Source organism: Phasianus colchicus, chromosome 5 (assembly GCF_987193195.1).
Source record: "Phasianus colchicus chromosome 5, bPhaCol1.hap1.1, whole genome shotgun sequence".
NCBI lineage: Eukaryota > Metazoa > Chordata > Aves > Galliformes > Phasianidae > Phasianus > Phasianus colchicus.
In genome coordinates, this window is record NC_143440.1 from 15106958 (window position 1) to 15129234 (window position 22277).

Genomic DNA, 22277 nt, shown 5'->3' on the forward strand with positions numbered 1-22277 from the left:
CATGGTTCCCATAGAAACTCTTGTTTGTGGGCCTGGCAGGAAGCCACCGTGTTGTTGTTTTATTTTTTTTTGTGTGTGCATGCATTTTATTTTTTTTTAATATATAAATGAAGTCATTCATTAAACTCTGCCATGATTTCCCTCCCCTGTGTGACAGCTCCAGAGAGCCTCCAGTTCTGGATGACTCTTAACTCCCTCCCTCCCAGATCGTCCCAGTTACAAGCAGCGAAGTCCACATTTCTCCCAGACTGAATTCAATTTTCATTCAACTCCACACACCCCAGCTCCCCAGAAAGCTGTTGCAAGGGGCTGTAGTAACTCAGGGGTGTCCTGTCTGAGCCATACACACTTTGCACATCAACTCGGCCTGCAGTCCACTGCATTTCCCACTGGGATGTGACTAATTCTCTCCTCATGATCTCACCAGCTCGCTATTCTGTCACTGCATCTCCACAATGGGCCCAGGACAACACCAGAGTGAGTGTTTCGTGGAGATGCAGCTTTCTGTAGGGCAGGGGAATATCACTCCCACTGCCAAAAAGTGAGCTGGCATCTGAGCTGCCCGCAGTCCAAGTGATGCTGCAATGCTGGGTATTGCTCATGTGCAGCAGGCAGAAAACGGTCCCCACTGAGCCCCTGGTTACCCTGGGCTCTGAAACACCACTGAACACCCAAGCTCACTTTACTGGCAGATTCAGAACCCTATTTCATGCTCAGAAAGGCTGGCAACAGAGTGATTTTAATAAGCAATGCTTAGGGGCTCAGTGATCCAGATAGCAAGCAGAGGGAAAATGATTATTCCTCTTCAACTGATCTAGTAGCACAAATATTTGTTTCTAGTAAAAAAACAAACAAACAAATGGAAAACAAAACCTTGGCAAAGTAATCGAGTATGGGTCAGCTACAGCAATTTGTTGAACTGCAAACTGACTGCACCCTTTTGGTTCAGAGCAGTCCAAACCTTCATCAGCCCACTCTGATGCATGGAGGGGGTCAGCTGTTAAATTTTCTTTCAAAGAAAGGAAATAGAGAGATTCCCATAAAAATTCATAGAATCATTAAGGTTGGAAAGACCACTAAGAACATCTAGTCCATCCCACAGCCCATCCTCACCATAGCCATTAACTGTGTCCCTCAGTGCCTCATCTCCACTGTTCTTGAACACGTCCAGGAATGGTGACTCCACCACCATCCTGGGCATCCCGTTCCAGTGCTGTAACCATTTCACCTGGCCCAGAACAAGATAATGGAAAGCTTCAGGCTTGCAAAATGAATGCATGGTGTGCTGCACTCCTCCCCTGAGCCTCCTGCCCACATAGAGGTGTATCATCAGCCCTTCTCCCCAGGGCAAGTCAAGAGCACAAGCTCCTACCAGAGTTTTGTTGGGATCAAAAGCCTCCTTCCTCCCACCCACCCACCCTACATCATATTTGAAACACTCTTTGTGGAAGGGATTATCTCTCAGCAGGGAGGTGAGGAAATCCTGCAGCTCTAAGGAAGGGCTGAAGCACCCAGCTCCAGGTTTGGTCACGTGGCCACAGCTGGCTGAACTGCTCTGCGGCTGGCTGCCTGCTTCACAGCCAACTCTTGACCTCACCTCCTGCCAGACCCCAGCCAAGGGAGTCATTTTATTTCCACTCATCCTCTTGCATACCTCCTGCACAACAGATACAGGCGGCCACACTCCTCATGGCCACCAACACCCGCTCCAGACAAGCCAGCATTTCTAGAAAGGTCACATTTCCTTTAGGCAATTCCTCATCTGTGCTTGAGGAGCTTATAGCGTTCATGTGAGAGAAACTTCTGGCACCGAGCTGTATTTAAGGGAAACAGTGCAGACTTGAGGAGGCTTCTGCATGGCTCATAGCACAGAGGAAGTTTTGCTGGCCCTAAACCAACCTTCAGCACTAAAGCTAATTCCAGAAAGGAAAATAAAATGCCTCCCGGAGGCTTTAGGCACTGCAGACCTGTGCCAGAACGCATCAACCCTCTACCAGCAAACTCGACATTCCTGTCTCCTGAGCTTACTGGGTGCTGGGCCAGGACGCTGTTGACTTTGGTCTGGGCCTCTGTCGCACAGGCTGCCCTGCATACTCAGGGGTCATGGGGAGAGATGCTTCAGGAACAGGATTTAAGAGGAGTCACACACAATCCTGGCACAGTGGTTGGTATTTCTCAAAGGGCAATCCAGTGCAAACCATACTGCCATCAAGGGTAACACTCCCATCACCTGCAAAAGTGACTGGGCTAGCATCACACTTACCACCTCTGACAAAATCCCCCCCAAGAAACAGGGCTGCATCCCCAGCAGTCAACCCATTGTCCTCTTTGTTGAATTTTAGGGAAAGGAAGAGGAAGAGGCCACCTATGCAAGACCTCTTCCCCTTCCTCAAGAGGATTGTTTGAGTCGGAAGGGACCTTCAAAGGCCACCTAGTCCAACTCCTGTGAGGTGAACAGGGACATCTACGTTGTTAAGAGCCCGGTCCAAGCCTGATCCAAATCAGTCCATCACTTTTCAGCCTCTTCTGCCTTGCCATGGTGCCAGCTGTTACCTCAGTGCCCTACTGCCCATCATAGAGAGAGAACAGTAGACTCCAGGTAAAACTCTTCCGTTGCCACCCAGCAACAAAAGTAGCCTACCCAACATGAAACAGAACATGGCTTAGGACTGTCACCAAGTTCATCCTGCTGACATCTGAGCTACTTTATTTCATACTGCATTTATCATCAGCTTATGAAGAGCCAGGTGTGACTGCAAGGGAACCAAAGTGTACTGCTCACACTTGCCACATGAAATGGAAAAGGACATCCTCAGTGCACAACCATGATGCTGTGTGCTCAGGTTCTTTCACTTGCTGCAACTCATTGGGTAAAAGCAATGTTCCACTATTCAGCATCTCTTCTCAGAGATCTAAGACCCCATTTATCTCCATGTATCAAGAAGCCTTCAGAAATCTGTCCCCACACCCAAGGGCTCACCATGAAGGTATTGGGAACTGAGCAGAGGTCCATTACTGCACTGCCAAGAGACCACTGCTGAACAGCAGCAAGCATGGGTGACCTCTATGACACTAGGCAAAACACATCCAATACAGAAATAATCAAGGCAGACGACGAACAGCAGTTCGGATTCTTGGTAGACGTGTTTCTGGGGCTGAGATGTAACATGGCTCGATAGCAAAGATTACAGAAGTGCAATAATCTGCCTGGATAAGGATGGGGTCATGGTTATCAGTACAATAGAAGGCGACTGGGAAAGAAATAAAAACAGAAATGGTGATGTCACAGCCTGGAGCTTATTTCAATGCTGTCTCAGGGGATATGGTGATTCCAGCTCTGAGAGATTGCCTTGTCATTTGAAGGCAGACAGCAATGTTGCACGAGCCTCTCCCTCTCATGCATTCATGTAATTCCTCGGCTGCATTGCTCCATTCACAGCCCAGGCTACAGAGTTTGAACAAGGAGGGGGTACAGCAAGGGGGGGAGGAGACAGAAAAATGCATAGATGCTTCACCCTAAGCCTATTTCTCATACCAAACCTACCCACCCATCCATAGCTCCAAAGCCTCAGCCACTTCTCCCCACTTCACTCTACAGGGAAGCAGCTCCATCTCCCATCCCTACTGACCAGCAGGAGCCGGGGTGTGGAAAGGTGTCACGAGGGAGCTGATAAGAACATGCCAAGGCAATTGAGCTGAATAAGATATAGCCTGAACTTTCATCAAGCAGAAAAGGAAGAATACCATAGGCAGCATGGCAGGGACATAGCCTCTCCTTAAAAACAAAAGCAACTTGTCTTCCTTTTTTCTTTTTTTGAAGTGAATCTGGATTTATCTTTGCAACAGCATATCCCATTTCCGCTCAGAGCAAAACAAGCAGATACACAGCCATGCACACCAGGTAACACCCAGAAGGTGCAGGTGGGCTACACCATTGTGCAAGGTCCCTGGGAAGGATAGAAGCTCACATCAGAGCCCAAGGCAGAAGATAGGCCCAGAAATGGATGCATTCAGGTGGATGGAGGGGCACCAGGGAGTGTGTTTCCATTACAATCACATGTTTATGGACAAGGAGCATCTGCTGGGATGACCTTTTTCTTGGACATGGGTGAGATCAACAGATTTTCAGGGGGTCTCAGTAAGACTTTTCAGCAGAGTGTAAAATTCCATCCTATCACTAGCCCTCTCTCAACTTGGATGCATAAACCCAGGCAATGGGGTTTACGTATTGCCTGGTGGGAGCATCCCACCAGCAGCCAACCCATGCAGCAATCCTGAGGTCACTATCCTTAATGACCCTTTTTTATATATATTTCTTAATTACTTTTAACCACGGCAGGCAGACTCCCACCAACTCACTTCCAAGATGATGAATTGCACCCCCAGGATCGTGTGTCCTTTGCACACAGATATGCTGGTGTGGTAATGTATTAACATCACCGGTCTGGAATTTGGAAGCAGAGCGGGGGAGAGAAAGGGCTGGAGCTGGAGCCCTCCCAGCACCCTGCACAGGCTGCAGTGTTCAGTAGGTGTGAGAAATCAGTGCCGTGTAAGACCCCAAAACGTGGCCTTTTCTCACGCTCCCTCCATCTCAGCTGCACTGTTCGAGAAACTGGCGTCTGCCTGGAGAGGAGGAAGTCTGGGCTCTGTTTTTGGAAGGGAGAGGCATGCCAGAGGATAAAGCAGACTTGTCAGAGAGGTTCAGCTTGGCTTACTGAACTTGAATATTTTTTTGTTGTTGTATTGGATAGGAAAGCATCCACAGCCTCTGCTATGCTGTGCTGTAAAAGGATGGAGGAGAACAACACTTTGCTGCTGCTCAAAGCTGGGATTAAAGGCCAGCTTCACATCAGGTAGGATGCTTCCTATCGGACCCACCAGACTGGTCACAAATCACTTGTTTCACGGTGTTCTTCCCCCAGGCCCTGCTGCCTGGAGCAGCAGGAGGGAGCTCCCTGCCCCAGCAGGGACAGGAGGTAACAAGGAGGCCGTGGGAATGAGTCTCTGGGAGAGAGGAGGTTTTCTGCATTTATGGCCCTCATCAAGGCATGGAGCCGCAACAGGAACCAGGGTCAGCAACAAGCTCTCTACCCCTGCTGTGCCTTCGAAAGAAAGCAGGCTTGGCCCCAAAATACCGAGCGAAAATGTCCTTAAAGCATGTCAGCACAGCCTCTTGCTGTAAGCAAGGGGGACAGATGCGTTGCACATCACTGGCTGTCCTTTGTCTCCCCATAGAACTAAGGGATGCAGCTCAGGGTTTGCCTAGTATCTGCTCTCACTTTCTCCATCAGAAGAGCCAAGTCACACAAAGAGAGAAGGGAAAAAACATTTTGGGAAGCTGAAAACTTGTTGTCAAACAGCAGCCAAGCTGCAAATCATAGAACTATAGAATCATCAAAGTTAGGAAGAACCACTAAGACCATCAGGTCCAACCCAACCCATCCCTACCATGCCACCCAGTGCCACATCTCCGTGGTCCTGAACACCTCCATGGACAGGGACTCCACCACCTCCCTGGCAGCCTGTGCCAGTGCATCACCACTCTGAGATGAGATTTTTCCTAATACCCAATCTGAACCTCCCCTCGTACAACTTAAAGCCATTACCCTCTTGTCCTATCACCAAAGCATCAATCCCCAGCATTCCATCTGCTGCCTTTGCTGGCCAAACCCTTCTGATACACATGGCAATACTTCACCCTAGCAGAGTGTGTAGCTCACCCTGACCCTTGAAGAGCTTCCCACAATTCCCTAAATATCCATTTGCTTCAGAGCAGGCAGAAGCCCAAGACACATGAGGCACAATTAAGCTAAAAACAGACACTACTTTCCTTCCAGAAAAGAAACATTACAACACATGGCAAGTGTGGTACTCCCAATCAAACAAGCACTGCAGCCAGAAGAAGCTGGGAATGCACCCACATAACAGCCAGAGAGATGGCTCAGCCATTGCTGCAGAGAGGAAAAAATCAGCTCTCTACATCAGCCCACAACCCAGGGAACAGGGGGTGAACATCAGCAAAGAGAAGCTGCAATAACTCACATGATAACCACCATTTTTCATGCAACAAACCACGTTATCAGCACCCCCTTCTCCTCCCAATCTCCTTTCCCTCCAAAGCACCACCTCCCTTATTTCTTCCCAAACCCTCCAAGCTCCTCGTTCCCAGCTCATTGCTCCAGAGGTCAAGTGGAAATAGCAGAGCAGCATCTTCCTTGCTGAGACATATCCTGGCCAGCTCCAAGAGACGTCACACACAGACAGAGAGGGAAGCAGCACACAGAGCAAAACCCCAGGTCCCCATCACATTAAGTACACATGCACCCACACACTACATGGCTGTGGGATGGAGCCCATGGGGGGAGCAGCATCCAGGCTTCATCACCCACTTTCAGGGAGTGGCACAGCCGCTGCTGCTGCGGATTTACAAAGAGGCTGATTTGCGGGTTAATTAACCAGCCATCTTCTTTTATGAAACACTCAAGGCTCGATAAATAGAGGGAGAGTAGAATTCCAGCAGGAGCTGATAATGAACTGAATGAATCGACATGGCAGGCGCTGGATCCCTATCTTATTTATAGGAATTCATTAGGAGGATAAGGGGAGAACAGACCAAGATAACAAGATAGGGAGGCTCATGTTTGGGGAGTACTTCAAAAACACGAAGTCTCGGGGGACCGCAAGGGTTTGCTGCTGTTACCTTCCTACAAAGAGACAAATATTTCTCCAGGGACATCCAGATAGGAAGGTTGTGCCCACAGAGGGATGTGGGGGGAGAAGAACGAGTGAGGCAGATAACACTGGCAGACTCCGTGGCTCCCTTGGAGCAATGCAGAGGGCACATCCTGCTTTTTGCTGAGCAAAGCACAAGCCAACAAGTTACCCCACCAAGGATGCCGCGAAGCCTCGCAGCAGACTCAGGAGGGACCACTACACTTTGCATCAAGGGGCAGGAGGGTATGTTTGGCATCACACTGGAATCCCCAGTGCTTACAGATGTGGCTCCAAACAGCCATTCTCGCACTTGTTTCTGTGTCGGCTCTGTACTCAAGCACATCAGAAGAGCCTAAAACCTGTGCAGCGTAACTGCTCTGCCTTGCAGTCACCTTGGGATAGATGAAAGCAGAGTGGAAGCTTAGCAGTCTTCACAGCTCTGTGTCTTGAAGCCAGAAGCCTCGAGGCATTCATGAACTGAAGGAGCTTGCAGCTCGCTGCAAGGCTTAAGAAGAAGGAAACAACTGCAAAAGAGGCTGTGCTTGGAACAGAGACTGCCTGCTCTCCAATTCATTCCTGTGAGCATTAGTGGGGTTATTTGGATGTAAAGAGTGGATTAAATCCCTTGCACATCTTCACACCCTCCATCCTCCATAGAGAGGAGGAAGGCATTGGAGCTGTAGAGCACAGCCCCAATGAGCTGTAGACCTCAGCCCAGTGAAGAGCTAAAAGCCCTGATCAGGACAAATATAATCACAGAGTTCCCCTGGTAGAAACCAGTGTGAGTTTATGGGATGCCGAAAGTCCCAAGCTGAAGAAGGAGGAACTTGGGGACACCATTCAGGAGAGGAAAACACCTCTGGCTTGGGCTGAGCCAATTCTGGACTCCCTTTGTGTGCACAAGGTGTGTGTGCTTCCCCTCAGCCTGCTCATTTCCCACCTCAGAGAGCTTCCATGCCACAGCCCCATGTCCAGGGGGCAGAGATGGTGTGGCTGCAGGAGCCCACGTCCCTTCCACAGCACAAAGTTCATTTGAGAGGCGAGGCGTAGAGCCTGCATTACTGGCTGGGGGGATCCCACTGCGAGAAGCATGTCCAAATAACCCCACCCTGGCATCTCCCACTGCCCGCTGGAGCCCAGCAGCACAGGGGCAGCCCAGAGGTGCCCAATATACAATGTTCACCCTGCGCTTCCTTGTTCTACCTTCCACTGTCTCAGGAGCTCAGTTAAACGCACTGAGGTGAGCAGCCCAGCTGAGAGCAGAGCGCAGAACAAACCCCACCAGCACCAGCTGCTAGAGGAGGGTCCTGGGATTATTTCCAGTCAAACAGCAGTGAGTGCACAGATGGAACCCCAGTGCCAGCACACAACGTAGCCATCCTCCTGGGCTCAGCCTGGGCTGTAGGTGGGAACAGACGGCACAGCTCACCGCTGCCTCATGCCCCGGCAATTGTAGCTGGAGATTAAGGGTCAGAGCGCTGCTGGGATGCACTGCATCAGCCGAGCACCACCAGCTCACAGAATTACAAATGCACATCAGCTCAAGCACAGCACACATTTGAGGGGGGAAAAAAAGCCCTCTGTCTCAGGTGAGTGTCACGGCGCGGTTGTGCTCAGTTATTCCACTTGCGCTCTCCTGGAAAAGCCATCAGCAAGTTCTGATCTGCTTTTCTCATATCGTTCGGGAGGTGGGGGGATCTATTCTCCTTCCTCCCAATTCACGGCGGAGCGGGTTAGGGCAGAAACCCGGCGGATTTCAAGGGACGAGGAGTCGAAACCCGGGCAGAGGGCCGTGTGCCCCCACGCTCCCGTGCCTCGCCACTCACCTGATGAGGTTCTGCAGGCCCTGTTTGCTGGAGTTCCGTCGCAGCACCGCGCTGCTCATGGTGCCGAGCCCGGCGGCCGGCTGCCGGCTCCCGCAGCCGCTCCCTGCCCGCACAGCCGCCCGGCGCCGCGTGTCCCCCCGCCCCGTCTTCAGGAAGTTCTGCAGCTGGTTTCCTTTTGTTTCGGCGAGCCCCCCCTGTTCCACCCCCTCGTGTCTCCTCAACCTCCACCTCCTCCTCCTCTGCCTGCTGCAAACGTCAGGGAGAGCTCCGGGAGCAGGGCTGGATGCGGGCTGGGTGCTGCCTGTGAGCGCAGTACAAAGCCGGCTCTCCTCGGGCTGCTACACGCTCCTCTCCCATCTCATTCATCTTCTCCATCTCTTCTCCCTCCCTGCTTCCCCTTTTCCCTTCATCTTCCTCCCCCCCACCCCCACCCCCTTTTTTTTTTTTCCTCCACTCCTTCGTTTTTCCCTCCCTCCACCACTGCTTTTTCTATGATAAAAATGAGGAACAAAGCAAGCCGAGGGCTGCAGCCCGGGTCGGCAGCTTGTGTTCGAGCAGCCAGCAGTAAATCACTGCTGGTCCATTCACATCGGGAGAAGCCTCGCCTCCCAGCACTCCCTGTGTACCCAGAGACAAACCAAGAGCTGAATTAATGTGAGAGGGCTTTAGTATCCTAGAATCATTTGAGCTGGAAGGGACCATTAAAGGCCATCTGGTCCAACTCCCCTGCAATGAACAGGGACACCTATGCTAGATCAGGTGCTCAGAGCCCTGACCTTGAGGCTCAAAGCCCTGACCTTGACCTTGGGGCATCTCAATGGATGGGGTGTCTACCACTTCTCTGGGCAACCTGCACCAATGTTTCACTGCTCTGACTTCTTCAATCTGAATCTCTACTCTTAGTTTGAAACCATTTCCCCTTGTACTGTCAGAACAAACCTGGCTGTCTGTCCCCTTCCTTTTTACAGCACTCCCACCTTTAGATAATGAAAGTCCACTACTAGGTCTCCTTCTGTAGTCCAGGCTGAATAGCCCCAGCTCTCTCAACCTGCCTTAGTAGGAGATCATTTTTGTGTCCCTTCCCTGGATGCACTCTAACATGTCCGCGTCTCTCCTGTACTGAGGGAAAGCTCTTCTTGTGAGATGAGGACAACAACTGGACTTGGGGCATGCCAATGATCTGCAGCCCACTCCTGTTCCCAATGCCCCCCTCACCTGCTCAAGTGGCTGACTTTCCCATGCCTCAGTTTCCCCAGCTGTCAAACAGAGGGGGAGTAAGAAGTCTGGCTTGTTTTTGGGAAACCCCAATATTTCAGGAGAATAAAGAATCATGTGAGTGATAGATGAGGAGCCAACAACACTGCCACTTGTGTTGCTGTGTTGCCGGATGCAAATGATTGCTATTGCCTTCATACTGCATCATCACAGGATTAGTGTTTGGAAAAAACAGATCAGCAAATAAATTAAGTCTTTTCTTCTTATTGGGACTTTGCAGGGAAAGAGCATCCCCTGTACTGAGCTAACAGGTACCTGGACTTGTACAGGTTACTCCAGCCCTACCTTACAACCACACATAAGAGAGAATCATGGGCTGGAAAAGACCACTAAGATCATCTAGTCCAACCACCAACCCATCACCACCATGCCCACTGAGCAGCATTACTCACAGCACAGCACACCTTCCTTCCCCTCTGGTAGGTGGGCATACTCATCTGTCTGAGATGAGCCACTCTGCTCTCAACCTCACCTTCTTCCTGCTTTCAGCCCTTCTTACCTTATTTACTCATTTCTTTTCAATCACTTCTGCAGAGCTGCTTCTTACTGCCTGAAATGGGGAAGTTGCCCATGCAGTACACCCAGACACCTCAATAAAAAGGAAGTGTAGCAAGCCCGGATCAGAGGGATGTACCTCCCCTTCTCAGCTTCATTTCAAAACAATCTGTTTTGTTTTTTTTCTCTGCAGGTATTAATCAAACTTCCCCTTGTTGACCATAACAACAGAACCCTCAAAGCACAGAGGCTGACTCTGGCCTAGCTCTGTGGGCTCTTCAGATGCTGTCCCACTGTATTTTCTATTTCTAAATTTGGGGCTGGTGAGAAGATGCAAGGAATTTACCAAAAAAAGGCCTCTGATGTTCAGAAAGAGCATGTCCCAGCCCCACAGGCACTTACAGGAGCAGTTAGGCTTAGGCAAGTGAACACTCCTGCTAACATCATCACAATTGACCACACATTTAAAACAAAACTCACACCTACCAGACTTCCTTTATCATAGAATCATGAAGGCTGGAAAAGACCACTAAGATCATCCAGTCCAACCCCACCATGCCTGCTGACCACGTCCCTCAGTGCCACATCTCCACAGTTCTTGAACATCTCCAGGGACGGTGACTCCACCACCTCCCTGTGCAGCCTGTGCCAGTGTCTCATTACTCTGAGTAGTTTTTCCTAATATCCAACCTGATGCAACTTAAGGACATTACTTCTTTTCCTACCTAGAAAACACCCCAAACCTGCCCATGATCTGAGACAGACAAGCAGGCGAAGTGGAAGCATGACCACACTAGAGATGCATGCTTTCAGTGAGCAGTGCAAGGAAACTCAGATGGATAAGTTCAGGATGAAGTGCACTAACAAAGAATTCATTCATCTCTTATTTTTTCCCCCCTCCTTTTGGCGCAGTACATGCTAGGAGAACTGACATAAATCCCTGCAGCAGAACTGCACCCGATACAGGAGCAGAGGTGCCCAGAGCACCCAGGAACACTGCAGGCCACCAGAGAGCTTCCCTGAGATCTCACCAGTAGCTGAGGAAAGAAAGAAGGTGAGAGATCGTCAGGGAGCACGTGGGGCTTGGCTGTTGTGGCAGGAGGAGGGGAGTCCCAGTGAGGAGGGCCACACCAGTTCCCGTTAATTACACAATCAGTCTGCTATGTAGGACTGATTGCAAAATCGGTTGGAGGCTAAAGCGTGATCTAGCGAAGGGAAAAGAAAAATTAGAAGAAAAGACGTTACTGCTAACAAAGAAATACATCCCAACTCAGAGATAATCCCAAGGAAATGGAGCGTCTAGCAGCCAAGAGCAGCACGTTGTCCCTTTCTTGCATGAGCAGCTACCTGCAAGCTCCAGAAGCGTGCTGTCAAGAGAACAGCACGTCTCAACTGTGTGATTAAGGTGGGGATGCTTGATTTCTGGGGAGGAAAGAGCAGGATCAGAAAACAGAGAAGCCAGCAGCAGCTCTGTTGAGCATCAGAAAATGCCCTGGAGTGGAGCAGAGGGATGTACAGCTGCACTCAAGGGACCACCAGAAGGCAGAACAACCAGCCCCCTGTAGATGTTCTGAACTTGCAAGAACACTCCCAAGCCAAAGCATGACCCCATGGGTGTTAAAGGAAGTAGATGCTGTGGGTGGAAGCTGTCCCAGCAAGGATATTAGCGTGGCCCACAGGCTCTGAAGATCCAGAAAGTGCTAGGGAAGGGCTCTGCAGACACAAGCATGACCCTGGGCTCACCCTGCAGCACATGGGGCAGCCCCACAAGCGAGGGATGTCAGTGGCTGCAGGAGGGCTGGCTCACAAGAAAGAGCTTGTAGCACTGTGGGCCAAGTCCAGAGAGTCAACAAACACCATGTCATTGGGCTGAAGCACTTGGCTCAGGAACAACAATGACTTTCTTCCTATGACATCCAAAGAGGCAGAAAGAGAAGAAGCAGTCCTCATTCCTTACCCCACCGCTGCCCTCTCATCCACATGCAGGATGGAGGAGGGACCCACCTATTCTGTCCCCAGTGGAGCATTTCATGGGCAGACATTAAAACTAAAATCTCTTCATCCCACAGGGAGAGGGGAAATACAAGTCTATGAGTCTGGAGAGAGGAGAAGCTTTGCTGCAGTGATGATACAAAACAGAAAAATGATGAGGGGGCTGAGGGAAAAGGAAGACAAAGGAAAATAACAGGGAGAAAGAGGCCAACCAAGGAGAAGGGTGTGAGCACAACCTAGGGCAGCCCAGCACCATTAAGACCTGAGGCGGCCAAGTGACTCAGGCAAGCTAGTTCAGCTTGTAGAGCCAGCACAGCTCCTGCAGCATGCTCCATATCTTTATGCTACGTTAAATAAACAAAACCATTGGGAAAGAGATGGGAAAACAAAACAATAGTGTAGATAAGGCACTCCTGGCCCCTGCAGGTTGGACATTGCAGGGCAAGAAAAGAACTTTTAGTCTCCTTGAAGCCAGTGTCACCACTATAGGATCCATCTCCCCTGCAGGGCCACACAGCAGGACAAAATTCCAGCCTGGATGAATATGCTATAGGCAGCTGCTGCCAAGATCATCCCCTCACTGAGGACGCTAGGAAATAGCTATAAAAGGCCTTCTTACAGGATCATGTTGTCCTGTTGCTAGCTTTCAATCACAGAGGTGATCCCCACCTAATCCCTGCTTCGTGCTGCCAGGCTGTTACTCCAGAGGGGGTCAGGGTAGGCTAAGGGATAGGAAGGCATCCCTGGATACCACCTGCCAACTCCACTTCCAAGACACACTTTTTGGGAAGACATCTAACCTCAGATTGCAGCATCCATCCATACTTCCCTTATTGGAGCTGGGCAAAAAGATGGGAGCTACTATAAAAGGGCAGAGAAAAGTGGCGTATGGCGTATCCAAAAAGCCTGAAGCTCAATATTTGACTCCACAAAGATGAGAATAGTCTTCACTTGCCCAAAGTCAGCCCTTGTAGCAAGTTGAATGAAGCCTTCCTGTTATAGCATCAAGAGGGATGGACCAAGGTAGGCACAAGGGGCACCTGGAGCTGAATGAAGGACCGTGTCAGCTGGAATAGGAAATGGGAGACAAATACCATCCCAAGAAATCATAGGAACACCAAGGCTGGACAAGACCTAAGATCATCCAGTCCAACCATCCCCCTACCACCAATATTTCCCCACTAACTCACGTCCCTTAGTACAACATCTAAATGTTTCTTGAACACTTCCAGGGACAGTGACTCAACCACCTCCCTGAGCAGCTTGTTCCAGCTCCTAACCACTCTTTGGGAGAAAAAATTTTTCCTACTACCCAACCTGAACTTCCCCTGGCATAACCTGAAGCCCTACCAGAGAAGGGGAAAACAAACTAAATATCCCAATAATCTTTCCTTGGAGCACACTGCTGTCAGCTCCTGTTACATGGAGGTGAGTGTCAACTGCAAAGAGGCACTGATTTTGAGAGCGTTTCAATAATTGGAACAATTAGTGTGATACATTTTATTAGGAATGAGGGAACTTGCGCTTCACAAATGGATGATGGTTGTGATTGCTCAGAATAGGTCAATAGTTGAGCTTTTTTTTTTTTTTTTTTAAATGCTAATGGCTTTAGAGCAACATTTCTCTGGAAAGGAAACTGCTTTTGGAGCAGAAAAGGCACATGCATGCGCATGAACAGGGGAAGAGTTCATATTTTCCATCCCATCTGGCAGGGACTTGATAAAACGAATTGCACATACTGTCTATTTAGCAGAAGCAAGCAACAGATACCTAGAGCTAGGAGAGGGGCTGCTTGCTAATGCAGAAAAAATCCCTCACAAAGGATCCGCTTGCAAAATGAGCTTGTAAGGGAAAGAACCAAAGACCTCCAGCTGATGCAAACTGGCACAGCTTTATTGCAGACAGTGGGATGGCGCTGATTTGCGCTAAGAAAAACATTTGGGCCTATACTTCCATGTGATAAGAAATCTGAATAAATTCAGCTCCAAATGAAGCAAGCCTTGCACATCTCAAAGCAGGTGTTTCCACGTGGCTCCGATCTTTCAGCCCCCTGGTGCAAGTGAATCACCAGTCACACCGATAATAGAAGAGCTCTGACTCTATTTCCATCCATTAATAAATTCAGTGGGGTGTGCCCATCTGTTTTTCCTCTTTGCCTATGTAGTCCCTGGACAGTCATCTCACACTGCTCCTTCGAAGTAGGGAAAATCCTGGGTGCTGCCAGCTGCCCTGCCCACACACCGCCCTGCAAAGCCCCAAGGAATCCCTCTGCAGAACTGCCCATGAAAAAGACAACTCTGAGTGCCGAAACCTGGGATTAAGACACTTCAGCAGCTTCCTCACACATCTGGTGTGCGTTAGGAGGAATACACTGGCAGGGAAAATGCACTCAGGCTCCAAGCAGGGCTGGTTAACCCCTTGGTGGCTGCATCTCCATGGAGCACCCAGAGAGCACGAGAGTTGAGAAACACCTGCTAATAAGCAGGAGAGCTCAACACAAATCTCTGGTTTTGGGAGCTCAGAGCAATTCTGTTGCCTAAAAATAGGTGTCAAGTGCCATTGGAGATATCCAAGCCCTGGCAGGTGTCCCAGTAAGGGATTGCCCATACCTGTTAACTGGCACAGTACAAATCCCATGGCTAAGGTATTTCTTTCCCTTCATAAAGATGCCAACCTTGGTCCCCTGGCCTTACAGTAAAGATAACCCTTCCTCTTTGCACTGCGTGCCATGGGTATAGACTGCAAACTGAAGAGCACTCACCAAGTTGATACTGGTGCTATTCTAGTACACATCACACTGGGGTCACACCACACAGAACTGACTTCCTAGCAGTGAAGGCCCCAGATTCCCTATCAGACAGTACATCCTTATGCTTGCTTTCATTGCAGCACAGCCTCAGGGTTTCTCTTCATGAAAGGATTGAGGAAACACAACAGAGGTACCCCATGAGAAACCATTCCTCACACTTCTGGCTTCAAAGGATGCCAAGGCACCACATCAGTGAGTTCAGAGGCTCAGTCCTAGAAGGAGCTTGTCAGGTTAGAGATAAGGAAACAGGGTGATAGGGATGATGTGTGCAAGGCTGGGATGTTGGAGGGGTTTGGTGTCCCATCAGCCAGAAGTCTCATCCCATCACAACAGTGGATTTTGGCAAAGCCTCCTCCTGGGATCCTCTGGATCTCCAGCTCTCCCAACCCAGACTTCCCCCACTATGCCTTCACACCCAGTTCCACAATAAGCTCTCTCCATAATCCATGGAGAAGGGAATCCCACAGGCTTCAGAGCTAGATTTCACCTCAGAACGTTTTAAAACAACCTGCTGGAAAAAATTCCCACTTTTTTTCCCCCTTTTCTACAGCCTTCCAGCCAGCACAGTCTTGTGCAGTTAAAAATTTCAAATAAGACCTCCAGGGCAATCACCTACTTAACTAATACACCAAACCTATGGCTTTACATTGCAAACTAGGCTCAGAGGCAAGCTTTCCTGAAAGTAGAAAGGGGCAGTGAAGGCACCTGATACGTCCCTATAATTAGAGGCAGCTCTTCATCCCTAACAACCCAGCCAGAGCACCTATATCCAATATAGAAATGCTGAAGTATTGCCCAGTTTCATGGAATTTTCCAGCTGAAGTCTGCTGGCCCTCCTTTGTTTGTTCTCCTACTCCTTCTCACGCCAATGCACCCAGCTGGGTCAGACTTGGACCAGTTACTCCCAAGCAGGGATTGGCCATCCTTCTGCAAAGGAATCCAACATGCTGAGGACTTCCCCATATCAGTTTTCCTGACCAAGCTGCTTACAGCTATGGGTATACTTAGCAACAAGAGTCATCTTAGCAAGGGCTCTTGAGGCTCCTCCAATGATCCAGAGAATTTGAGACAGCTGGGGCAAGGAAAAGCCTGAGGCTGCTGGCACAGCATCACCCTTCCCTTGCTGCTGACCATACATGGGCTGCTGAGGGCTTCCTGCAGTCCCAGCAAGAAGGAAGCAGGAGAATTTAGGAGGTGATCTCTCATCTCACAGCCTGTAGCTCCACAGCAAAGCCTGCTCATGAGCCATGCTCCAATGGGATGTCCTGCAAGGCATCAGGTTCACGCTGCTCAGTCTTCCCATAGAGTGATGGCAGCTCACAGAAGAGCATAACCCCAGTTTGCAAAGAGCTTTTGCCTAAGCTGAGGAGATCAGAAAGCTGAGCTAGCCTCAGGGTGAGAAAGCGTAGCCCCAAGCAGCAAACAAACACTTCCTCCCTTCATTTTGGGAGTGGAAATCATGAGAACCTAGCAACATTTAATTGCAAACAAAAGCAGGAGAAGTTCAGAGCTATATAGGAAGCCATTATACAAATCAGGAAGGATATCAGTTCTCTGTTTTCCAAACCAAACATTACTTTGCTCTCTATTTTTTCCCCCCATCATATTTAGTTTTTTTTTTTTTAATTTAAATTCAGCTGAAAAGAAAGGTCTGCACCACCCTTTGATCAGTACTCACAAACACAACTTTGCAGCAAGTTTAATAAAATTTCACTGTTTACAAAGAACAGATCACTTCCTACTTTATTTATGGGAAACTCCAGCAGGAAACAGAGAAAAGATAAACTTGGCCTTGCCTTAGCAGCTGATGCTGCTGAATGGCCCCACCTGAGCCAAGACAACACAAATTGAAGGCTTGGCTGATCCAGATACCCCAACAACTGCTCCATGCTCCATCCTCCTTCTGGGTGCACAGAGCACAGCCTGGGATTGCATGTGCCATGCTGAACCATCACCCCACTCCCCCAGCAGCAAACCCTCTTTATTTCTGCAGGCAGCTGAGCGTGCTGAGGCTTTGCACCTTTTGATGCTTCCAGTCAAGGCTTCAGCCAAGGCTAATTGCTGTCAGGTGTCAGCCAAAACACTGCAATCATTAGTGATGGGAGATGACACGTCTTTCTCCTCTTACTGTCACTCAGGGGGTGTTTTTCTATCAATGTGAAGCGTGCTGCCTTTGGGAGAAATGTTAATATGAGCTTTGAAGCTGGAGGAGAAAACCAGGCAACCCCCCAAGCTCTGTGGATGCTCAGACTAAACCCAGCGAGTCCCAGTCTGAATTCTTTTGTGTGATTTTCAGCCCAGCTTATCTCTGCCTCCCTTATTAGGGGCAGCTGTAATTTGGTCTCTGCTGCTACTCTTTCCCTTTTAACCCCCATGAAAAGCTGTCCATTGTAGAGTGAACAGAGCAATTTTTTAATCTCTGTTGATAAAGCAATAAAGCAGATCAGGGGAAGAGAGAGATGTGTAAACTGACAAAAGGCAGCAGACAGCCTGAAAAATGTCCCAGTTAATTCAGCTTACAGGAATAGTCAACGCAAAAAGAAATCAGACCCTCAGAGAAGCATCATCTCTCAACCCCATCCCACAGCTGCATCCAGTGTCACAAGTCATAGAATCATTTGAGTTAGAATGGACCCTTAAAGGTCATTTGGTTCAACTCCCCTGCAATGAACAGGGATGCCTACAGCTACATCAGGTTGCTCAGAGCCATTTTCAGCCTGACCTTGAATGTCTCCAAGGACATGCCCAGCAAAGGTCACTCGAGCTGTAGCAGACAGTAAGAGGGGCTTGGGCAGACCTCCCACTTTCTATTTCCTTCCCGCAAAAGCGCTCCGTTCATGTGCACACATGAGAACAGCAGGATCTGTCCCCACCTCATCTTAAAGATAGGTTTCAACAGCAAAGCACTAAGGCAGCCCTGAGTCTCATAGCCAGACCCGTCGCTGACCTCACATGTGATGGAGGACAGGTTTTCCATTGCATCAACTTCCCATTGGCCTTGAAGTTCAGTGGAGATAGGACCGAGGAGAAGTCCAAATCTTGCCCTATCTGGAAGGCCTCTCCAAAAGCATCTGGCCACTTTTATGTCCCATGGATCCTCTTCATTTCAGACCCACAGACTTCCTTCCCCACCAACAAACCCAACTCCCCATCCTCCCACTTTCACAGACGTTGGGCTCCCCAGCTTCACCTCTCGGTCTCCTGGTAGGATTCATCTCCCACTTGATCTGTGCCTCCTGCACCCTCCTGGCACTCCTCAGGGTCCGACATATCCCCTCCTGGCTGGCACGAAGGGATGATGCAAGGCGGTGCTGCCGCCGCTGCTTTGCTCTTCCTGCGCTCAGCAGAAGTGAGCTGTGCCGGAAACTTTGTGGGTTGAGGGTTCGGGGGGGAAGGGAGAGGAGCAGAGGGAATGCAAATTATTATTTTTTTTAACAACCGTTTGGATTACTTTAACATTTTGCCTGTCAGAAGCTTTGAAAGTAGGAAGTATTAAGCTAAGATGAAGGGACAGCTGGGGGCATGGTCATCCCCCAACCCCCCACACACACAGCAGTAAGAATGGCAGCCCATTACTCCCCAGAGACACTTATGGTTCAGGCATGGCCAATTTGGGGTAATACTGCAGCCTTAAACTGCATCACCCTACAGTGAATTGGGCACCATCACCACAGGCACAAAGGTAGTCTTGATCACACACCTCTCAAAATAACAACCCGCTCTGCTTCAGGCACTCAGCATATGCTGCCCCTTACATGTCCTGCAGTTCTGGAGATGGTTGTTGTGCACTGCCAGCATAGGCTGTGTCCCCTGCCCCGTGCCAAGGCTGAAAGCTTCTACCTTTCAGCTATCACCCTTCACATCTTGTTCTAGAACATTCCTTCCCTCGAGTTATTGGAACAGGCTGCCCAGGGAGCTGGTGGAGTCACTGTCCCTGGAGGTATTCAAGAAAAGGATAAGTGTTGCATTGAGTGATGTGGCTTAGTGGGCATGGTGCAGATGGGTTGATGGTTGGACTAGATGATTTTAGTAGTCCTTCCCCTCATCTTCTGCCACCCTTTGAGACAGGTACCATTGCCATCAAGTGTGGAGGCCCAGTGGAATCTCCCAGAGCTTGAACTCACATTTATCTACAGGGAAGCAGAGCCCAAACACCCTATTCATAGACAGAAGTAAAGCCCTGTAAGAACCCTTCAGCTCCTGGCAGAGGCAGTCTGTCTATCCCCAGCTCTGGAGCTGGTCTGCATGAGATGCTGTGTGCCTCAAGATAGGGTGCAGAGCTTGTTGGCCTAGGAAAAGTGCCCAGGGAAGTGGTTTGGATGGCGACAGCTTCTGGAGACTGCTCAGACTGTGACCTTTGCAGCAGGTCTCAATCCAGAGAGAGAAGAAAGAAAGGTGCTCCTTGCTCTGGGCCAGATGAAGGACATGGAGAGGGGACACAGCACAGCATCATGGGCACAAACTCTGATGCAAGGACAAATCGGAGCCACCTCCTGACCCACAGACTCCCCCTCCCCCCCAGAATAGAAGCAGAAGCAGGAGGAGGTAGAGCAGCTGACAGCACTGTGGCATGATCTCACCCGTTTCCTTCCTCTGGCAGATGGCTCCTCACCACCCCCCAGTCTCCATCCTTCCCTTCTGTCTGCCCTGGTAGCTTCTGAAGGGAAGCTCCTGAAATGGGGGACATGAGGGCAGGCTATGAGTTAGAGAACGGATCTCCAGCTTAGAAGAGAGGCCTTTCTACCCCATGACAAGATGGAGGCCAAGAGAGAGGGAGGTGGGGGAATCCCCTGTGCTGCTGACCATCAAGTCAAGCAGCCTGCCAATGGAGATGGGTGTCCTCAGTGTGTTCCCACAGCCCTAAGCACCCTCAGCCCCATCACGGCAGGCCACATCCCCCTCTCCCATGAAAGCTTTATTTACACTGCTGCTTCCAGACTGCAGCTCTTCACAAAATCAGAGAAACAGCACCCAGTCAGTGGGTTCAATGCATGGTGAGGACATGTTGAGGTTCAGGGCAGGGAGGTGGCCATGCTCACAGCTGTGGCCATGCTCAGGAGGGGATGGAAGAGGGTGGAAATGGCAAGAGTGGAGAGACCAGTGCTTAGGATTCGCCGGCCTCAAACATCTTCTTCCTGCCCTCCATGCCAGATTTCTCCTCAATGTTCTTCCTCCAGTCACCCACATCACGGAGGTCCTTCTCCTGCAGAAGGGATAAGTGTGCATGAAGAGGTGGATCCATGGGGTAACAACTGACCCAAACAGTGTCTTTTCACCCATCCACCCATGGGAACCCTCACCACAAGTGCTCAACATTTCACCTCCCCTGGAAAACTTAGCTAGAGACTCCCAGTTCCACCCCTGCTGTATGTCTTTCAGGGCTGGACTCCTTGTTTACAACCGCATGGGAGTTGGAGGAGGAAACATGGGGCAGGAAGGACATTACTGAGATTAGCTCAAGCTCTGCCAGTCTATCCTGCAGGGAGATGTCATCCCCAAAACTTGGGAGCTTATGCCTTAATGGGAGTGGAAGTGGTACCTTCTCCGTGTCCTCCTTCTTGACTTGCTTCAGGTTGGCCCGGAGGTCCATGTTGACCTTGTGCTTGGAACCCAGCAGGGCACGCAGCATGGCATCAGCCGACATGCGCACCCGGCGCAGGGGTGGCCTCTTGAACTTGCCTCTCAGGTCAAACAGCTTCTGGCTCAGGTCTTCCAGCTGTGGGGAAGAGAGAAGTGGGCAGAAAGAGCAGAGCGTGAGTTTTGTGAGACAGACCATGCACCAGTGAGCAGCATGGAGTGGAATGAAGGATGAGCCGGATGCTCCAGTGGATGCTCACCTCCTTGTTAGTCTTCTGTAGCTTCACCTCTGTGTCATACCTTTCCTCATCCACTGAATCTATCTTGGCATGAAGCTTTTTGCATAGTTCCTGGGAGGAAAAGTAGATGGATGCTGAGTGAAGGGAGGCCCACAGGGATGGGAAATGATGGGAAGGACAATCTAAATGCAGCAGTCTGTGGGGTGGAGCCCTATACTTTCTGAAATGGAGTCTTTACCTGAAGTTCCTGCATGGATCCTGGAAGGGACAGAGGAGGGCAATGCTCTGCCAGGTAGTTTTGTTTTTCCACTTCTTTAGCAGCTGCTTCCTTTTCTATTTCAGTGACAGCAAGCTGGAGCATAGCACTCTGGAAAGCAGCGGGAGGGAGATCAACATGGGTTTGGGGCAAAGGAGAGAACAGGATGGGGGCTCTCCATGTCCAAAATACCAGCATCTCTGAGCAAAGGGAACTCATGGGGACTTCTGGGAAACTCAGGATGATGCTGACCCCAGCCTCCCCCCACACCAGAGTCTTGCTGTATGACATGGTAAGGTGCAGAAAAGGGTATGGGGAACTCCACACTGTGTATCATGGTCTTTCCCAAGCAGGAGAGTGCCAATGGCCAGATGGGAGATGGGATGTTCAGGACACACCCTGCCCAGCCCCAGCAGTGCCACATACCTTCAGGTGCTGCCGCCGGGCAGTGGCTGCCCTCCTCTTTTTCTGCAGGAGGGAAAAATGAGAACAAGGTAAGTTATGATGCATTCCTTCATCTTTTCCTCTTGCCTACTCAATCCCACAGCTCATCACATATTTGGTCCCCAAACCAGCTTCATCTTCGTCTAGCTTAGAGATATCATGCACCATTAACCAGAGGAATCTTGCTCAGGTTCCTCGAGGACTCCAAGCCAAGGGCTTGTTCTCCTTCTGAAAAGTGCTACCTTGTCTCAGAGTGCTTTCCTAGCCTTCCCTGGGTCACTGGGCTAGTGGGCACCCAATGCACCCATTGAATATCAGCACCATAGGTGGGATTTTTTGCATCCCCGCTGCTGACAAATGAGATGCGGCCCTGCAGTTGTTCGGGCAGCGCTTCCCAGCACCATCTCGTGGCCGGCTAGGGAAGCAGGAAAGGGGGAAAGCATCCAAGTGCCAGCAAAGACCTTCAAAAGGGACTTTGCTCGTCCTTCCCTTCTTCTCCAGAAGGCATCAGGAAAGCCAGGTCATGGGACATTCTTTCCTCCCACCACTCCACAACTGCTTTTGCTACAGAGGAACTACAAAGCAAGGATCGATGCTATGAGCTCTGCAGAAGGAAAAAGCCCATCAGGACACACTTACCTCTTCACTGT

At 50.0% G+C, this 22277-nt stretch overlaps 2 protein-coding genes across 4 annotated transcripts in view; both read right to left on the reverse strand.

Annotated features, from left to right (window-relative positions):
• Nucleotides 1-18471, reverse strand: part of LSP1 (lymphocyte specific protein 1) — a 39335-nt gene extending 20864 nt beyond the window's left edge. For 2 of the 3 annotated variants that reach the window (XM_031614139.2, XM_090140587.1), the window contains exon 1: nt 18302-18471. In XM_031614139.2, coding sequence (XP_031469999.2) covers nt 18302-18381 — 80 coding nt within the window. In that variant the 5' untranslated portion in view covers nt 18382-18471. Of the gene's footprint in view, nt 1-8540; nt 8699-18301 lie in introns of those variants that run through there. The other variant, XM_090140588.1, reaches the window with a different exon arrangement.
• A 1542-nt stretch (nt 18472-20013) lies between these two features.
• TNNI2 (troponin I2, fast skeletal type) lies at nt 20014-21631 on the reverse strand. The gene is made up of 5 exons (XM_031614051.2): nt 21610-21631; nt 21166-21294; nt 20949-21038; nt 20651-20827; nt 20014-20314 (listed from the first exon to the last, which is right to left on the reverse strand). Exons 2-5 carry the CDS (start codon nt 21286-21288, stop codon nt 20216-20218), a joined length of 489 nt encoding a protein of 162 aa, XP_031469911.1. The 5' UTR covers nt 21289-21294; nt 21610-21631; the 3' UTR covers nt 20014-20215.
• Between the last annotated feature and the right edge of the window lie 646 nt (nt 21632-22277).

Bases quoted from the DNA above. Each gene is read 5' to 3' on its own strand.
- TNNI2 (XM_031614051.2), bottom strand. From the start codon at position 21,288: ATGCTCCAGCTTGCTGTCACTGAAATAGAAAAGGAAGCAGCTGCTAAA. The intron at 21,039-21,165 runs GTAAAGACTCCA...TTTTCCTCCCAG, and splicing joins GATCCATGCAGGAACTTCAG to GAACTATGCAAAAAGCTTCA. The intron at 20,315-20,650 runs GTACCACTTCCA...TCCCTTCTGCAG, and splicing joins AGAAGGAGGACACGGAGAAG to GAGAAGGACCTCCGTGATGT.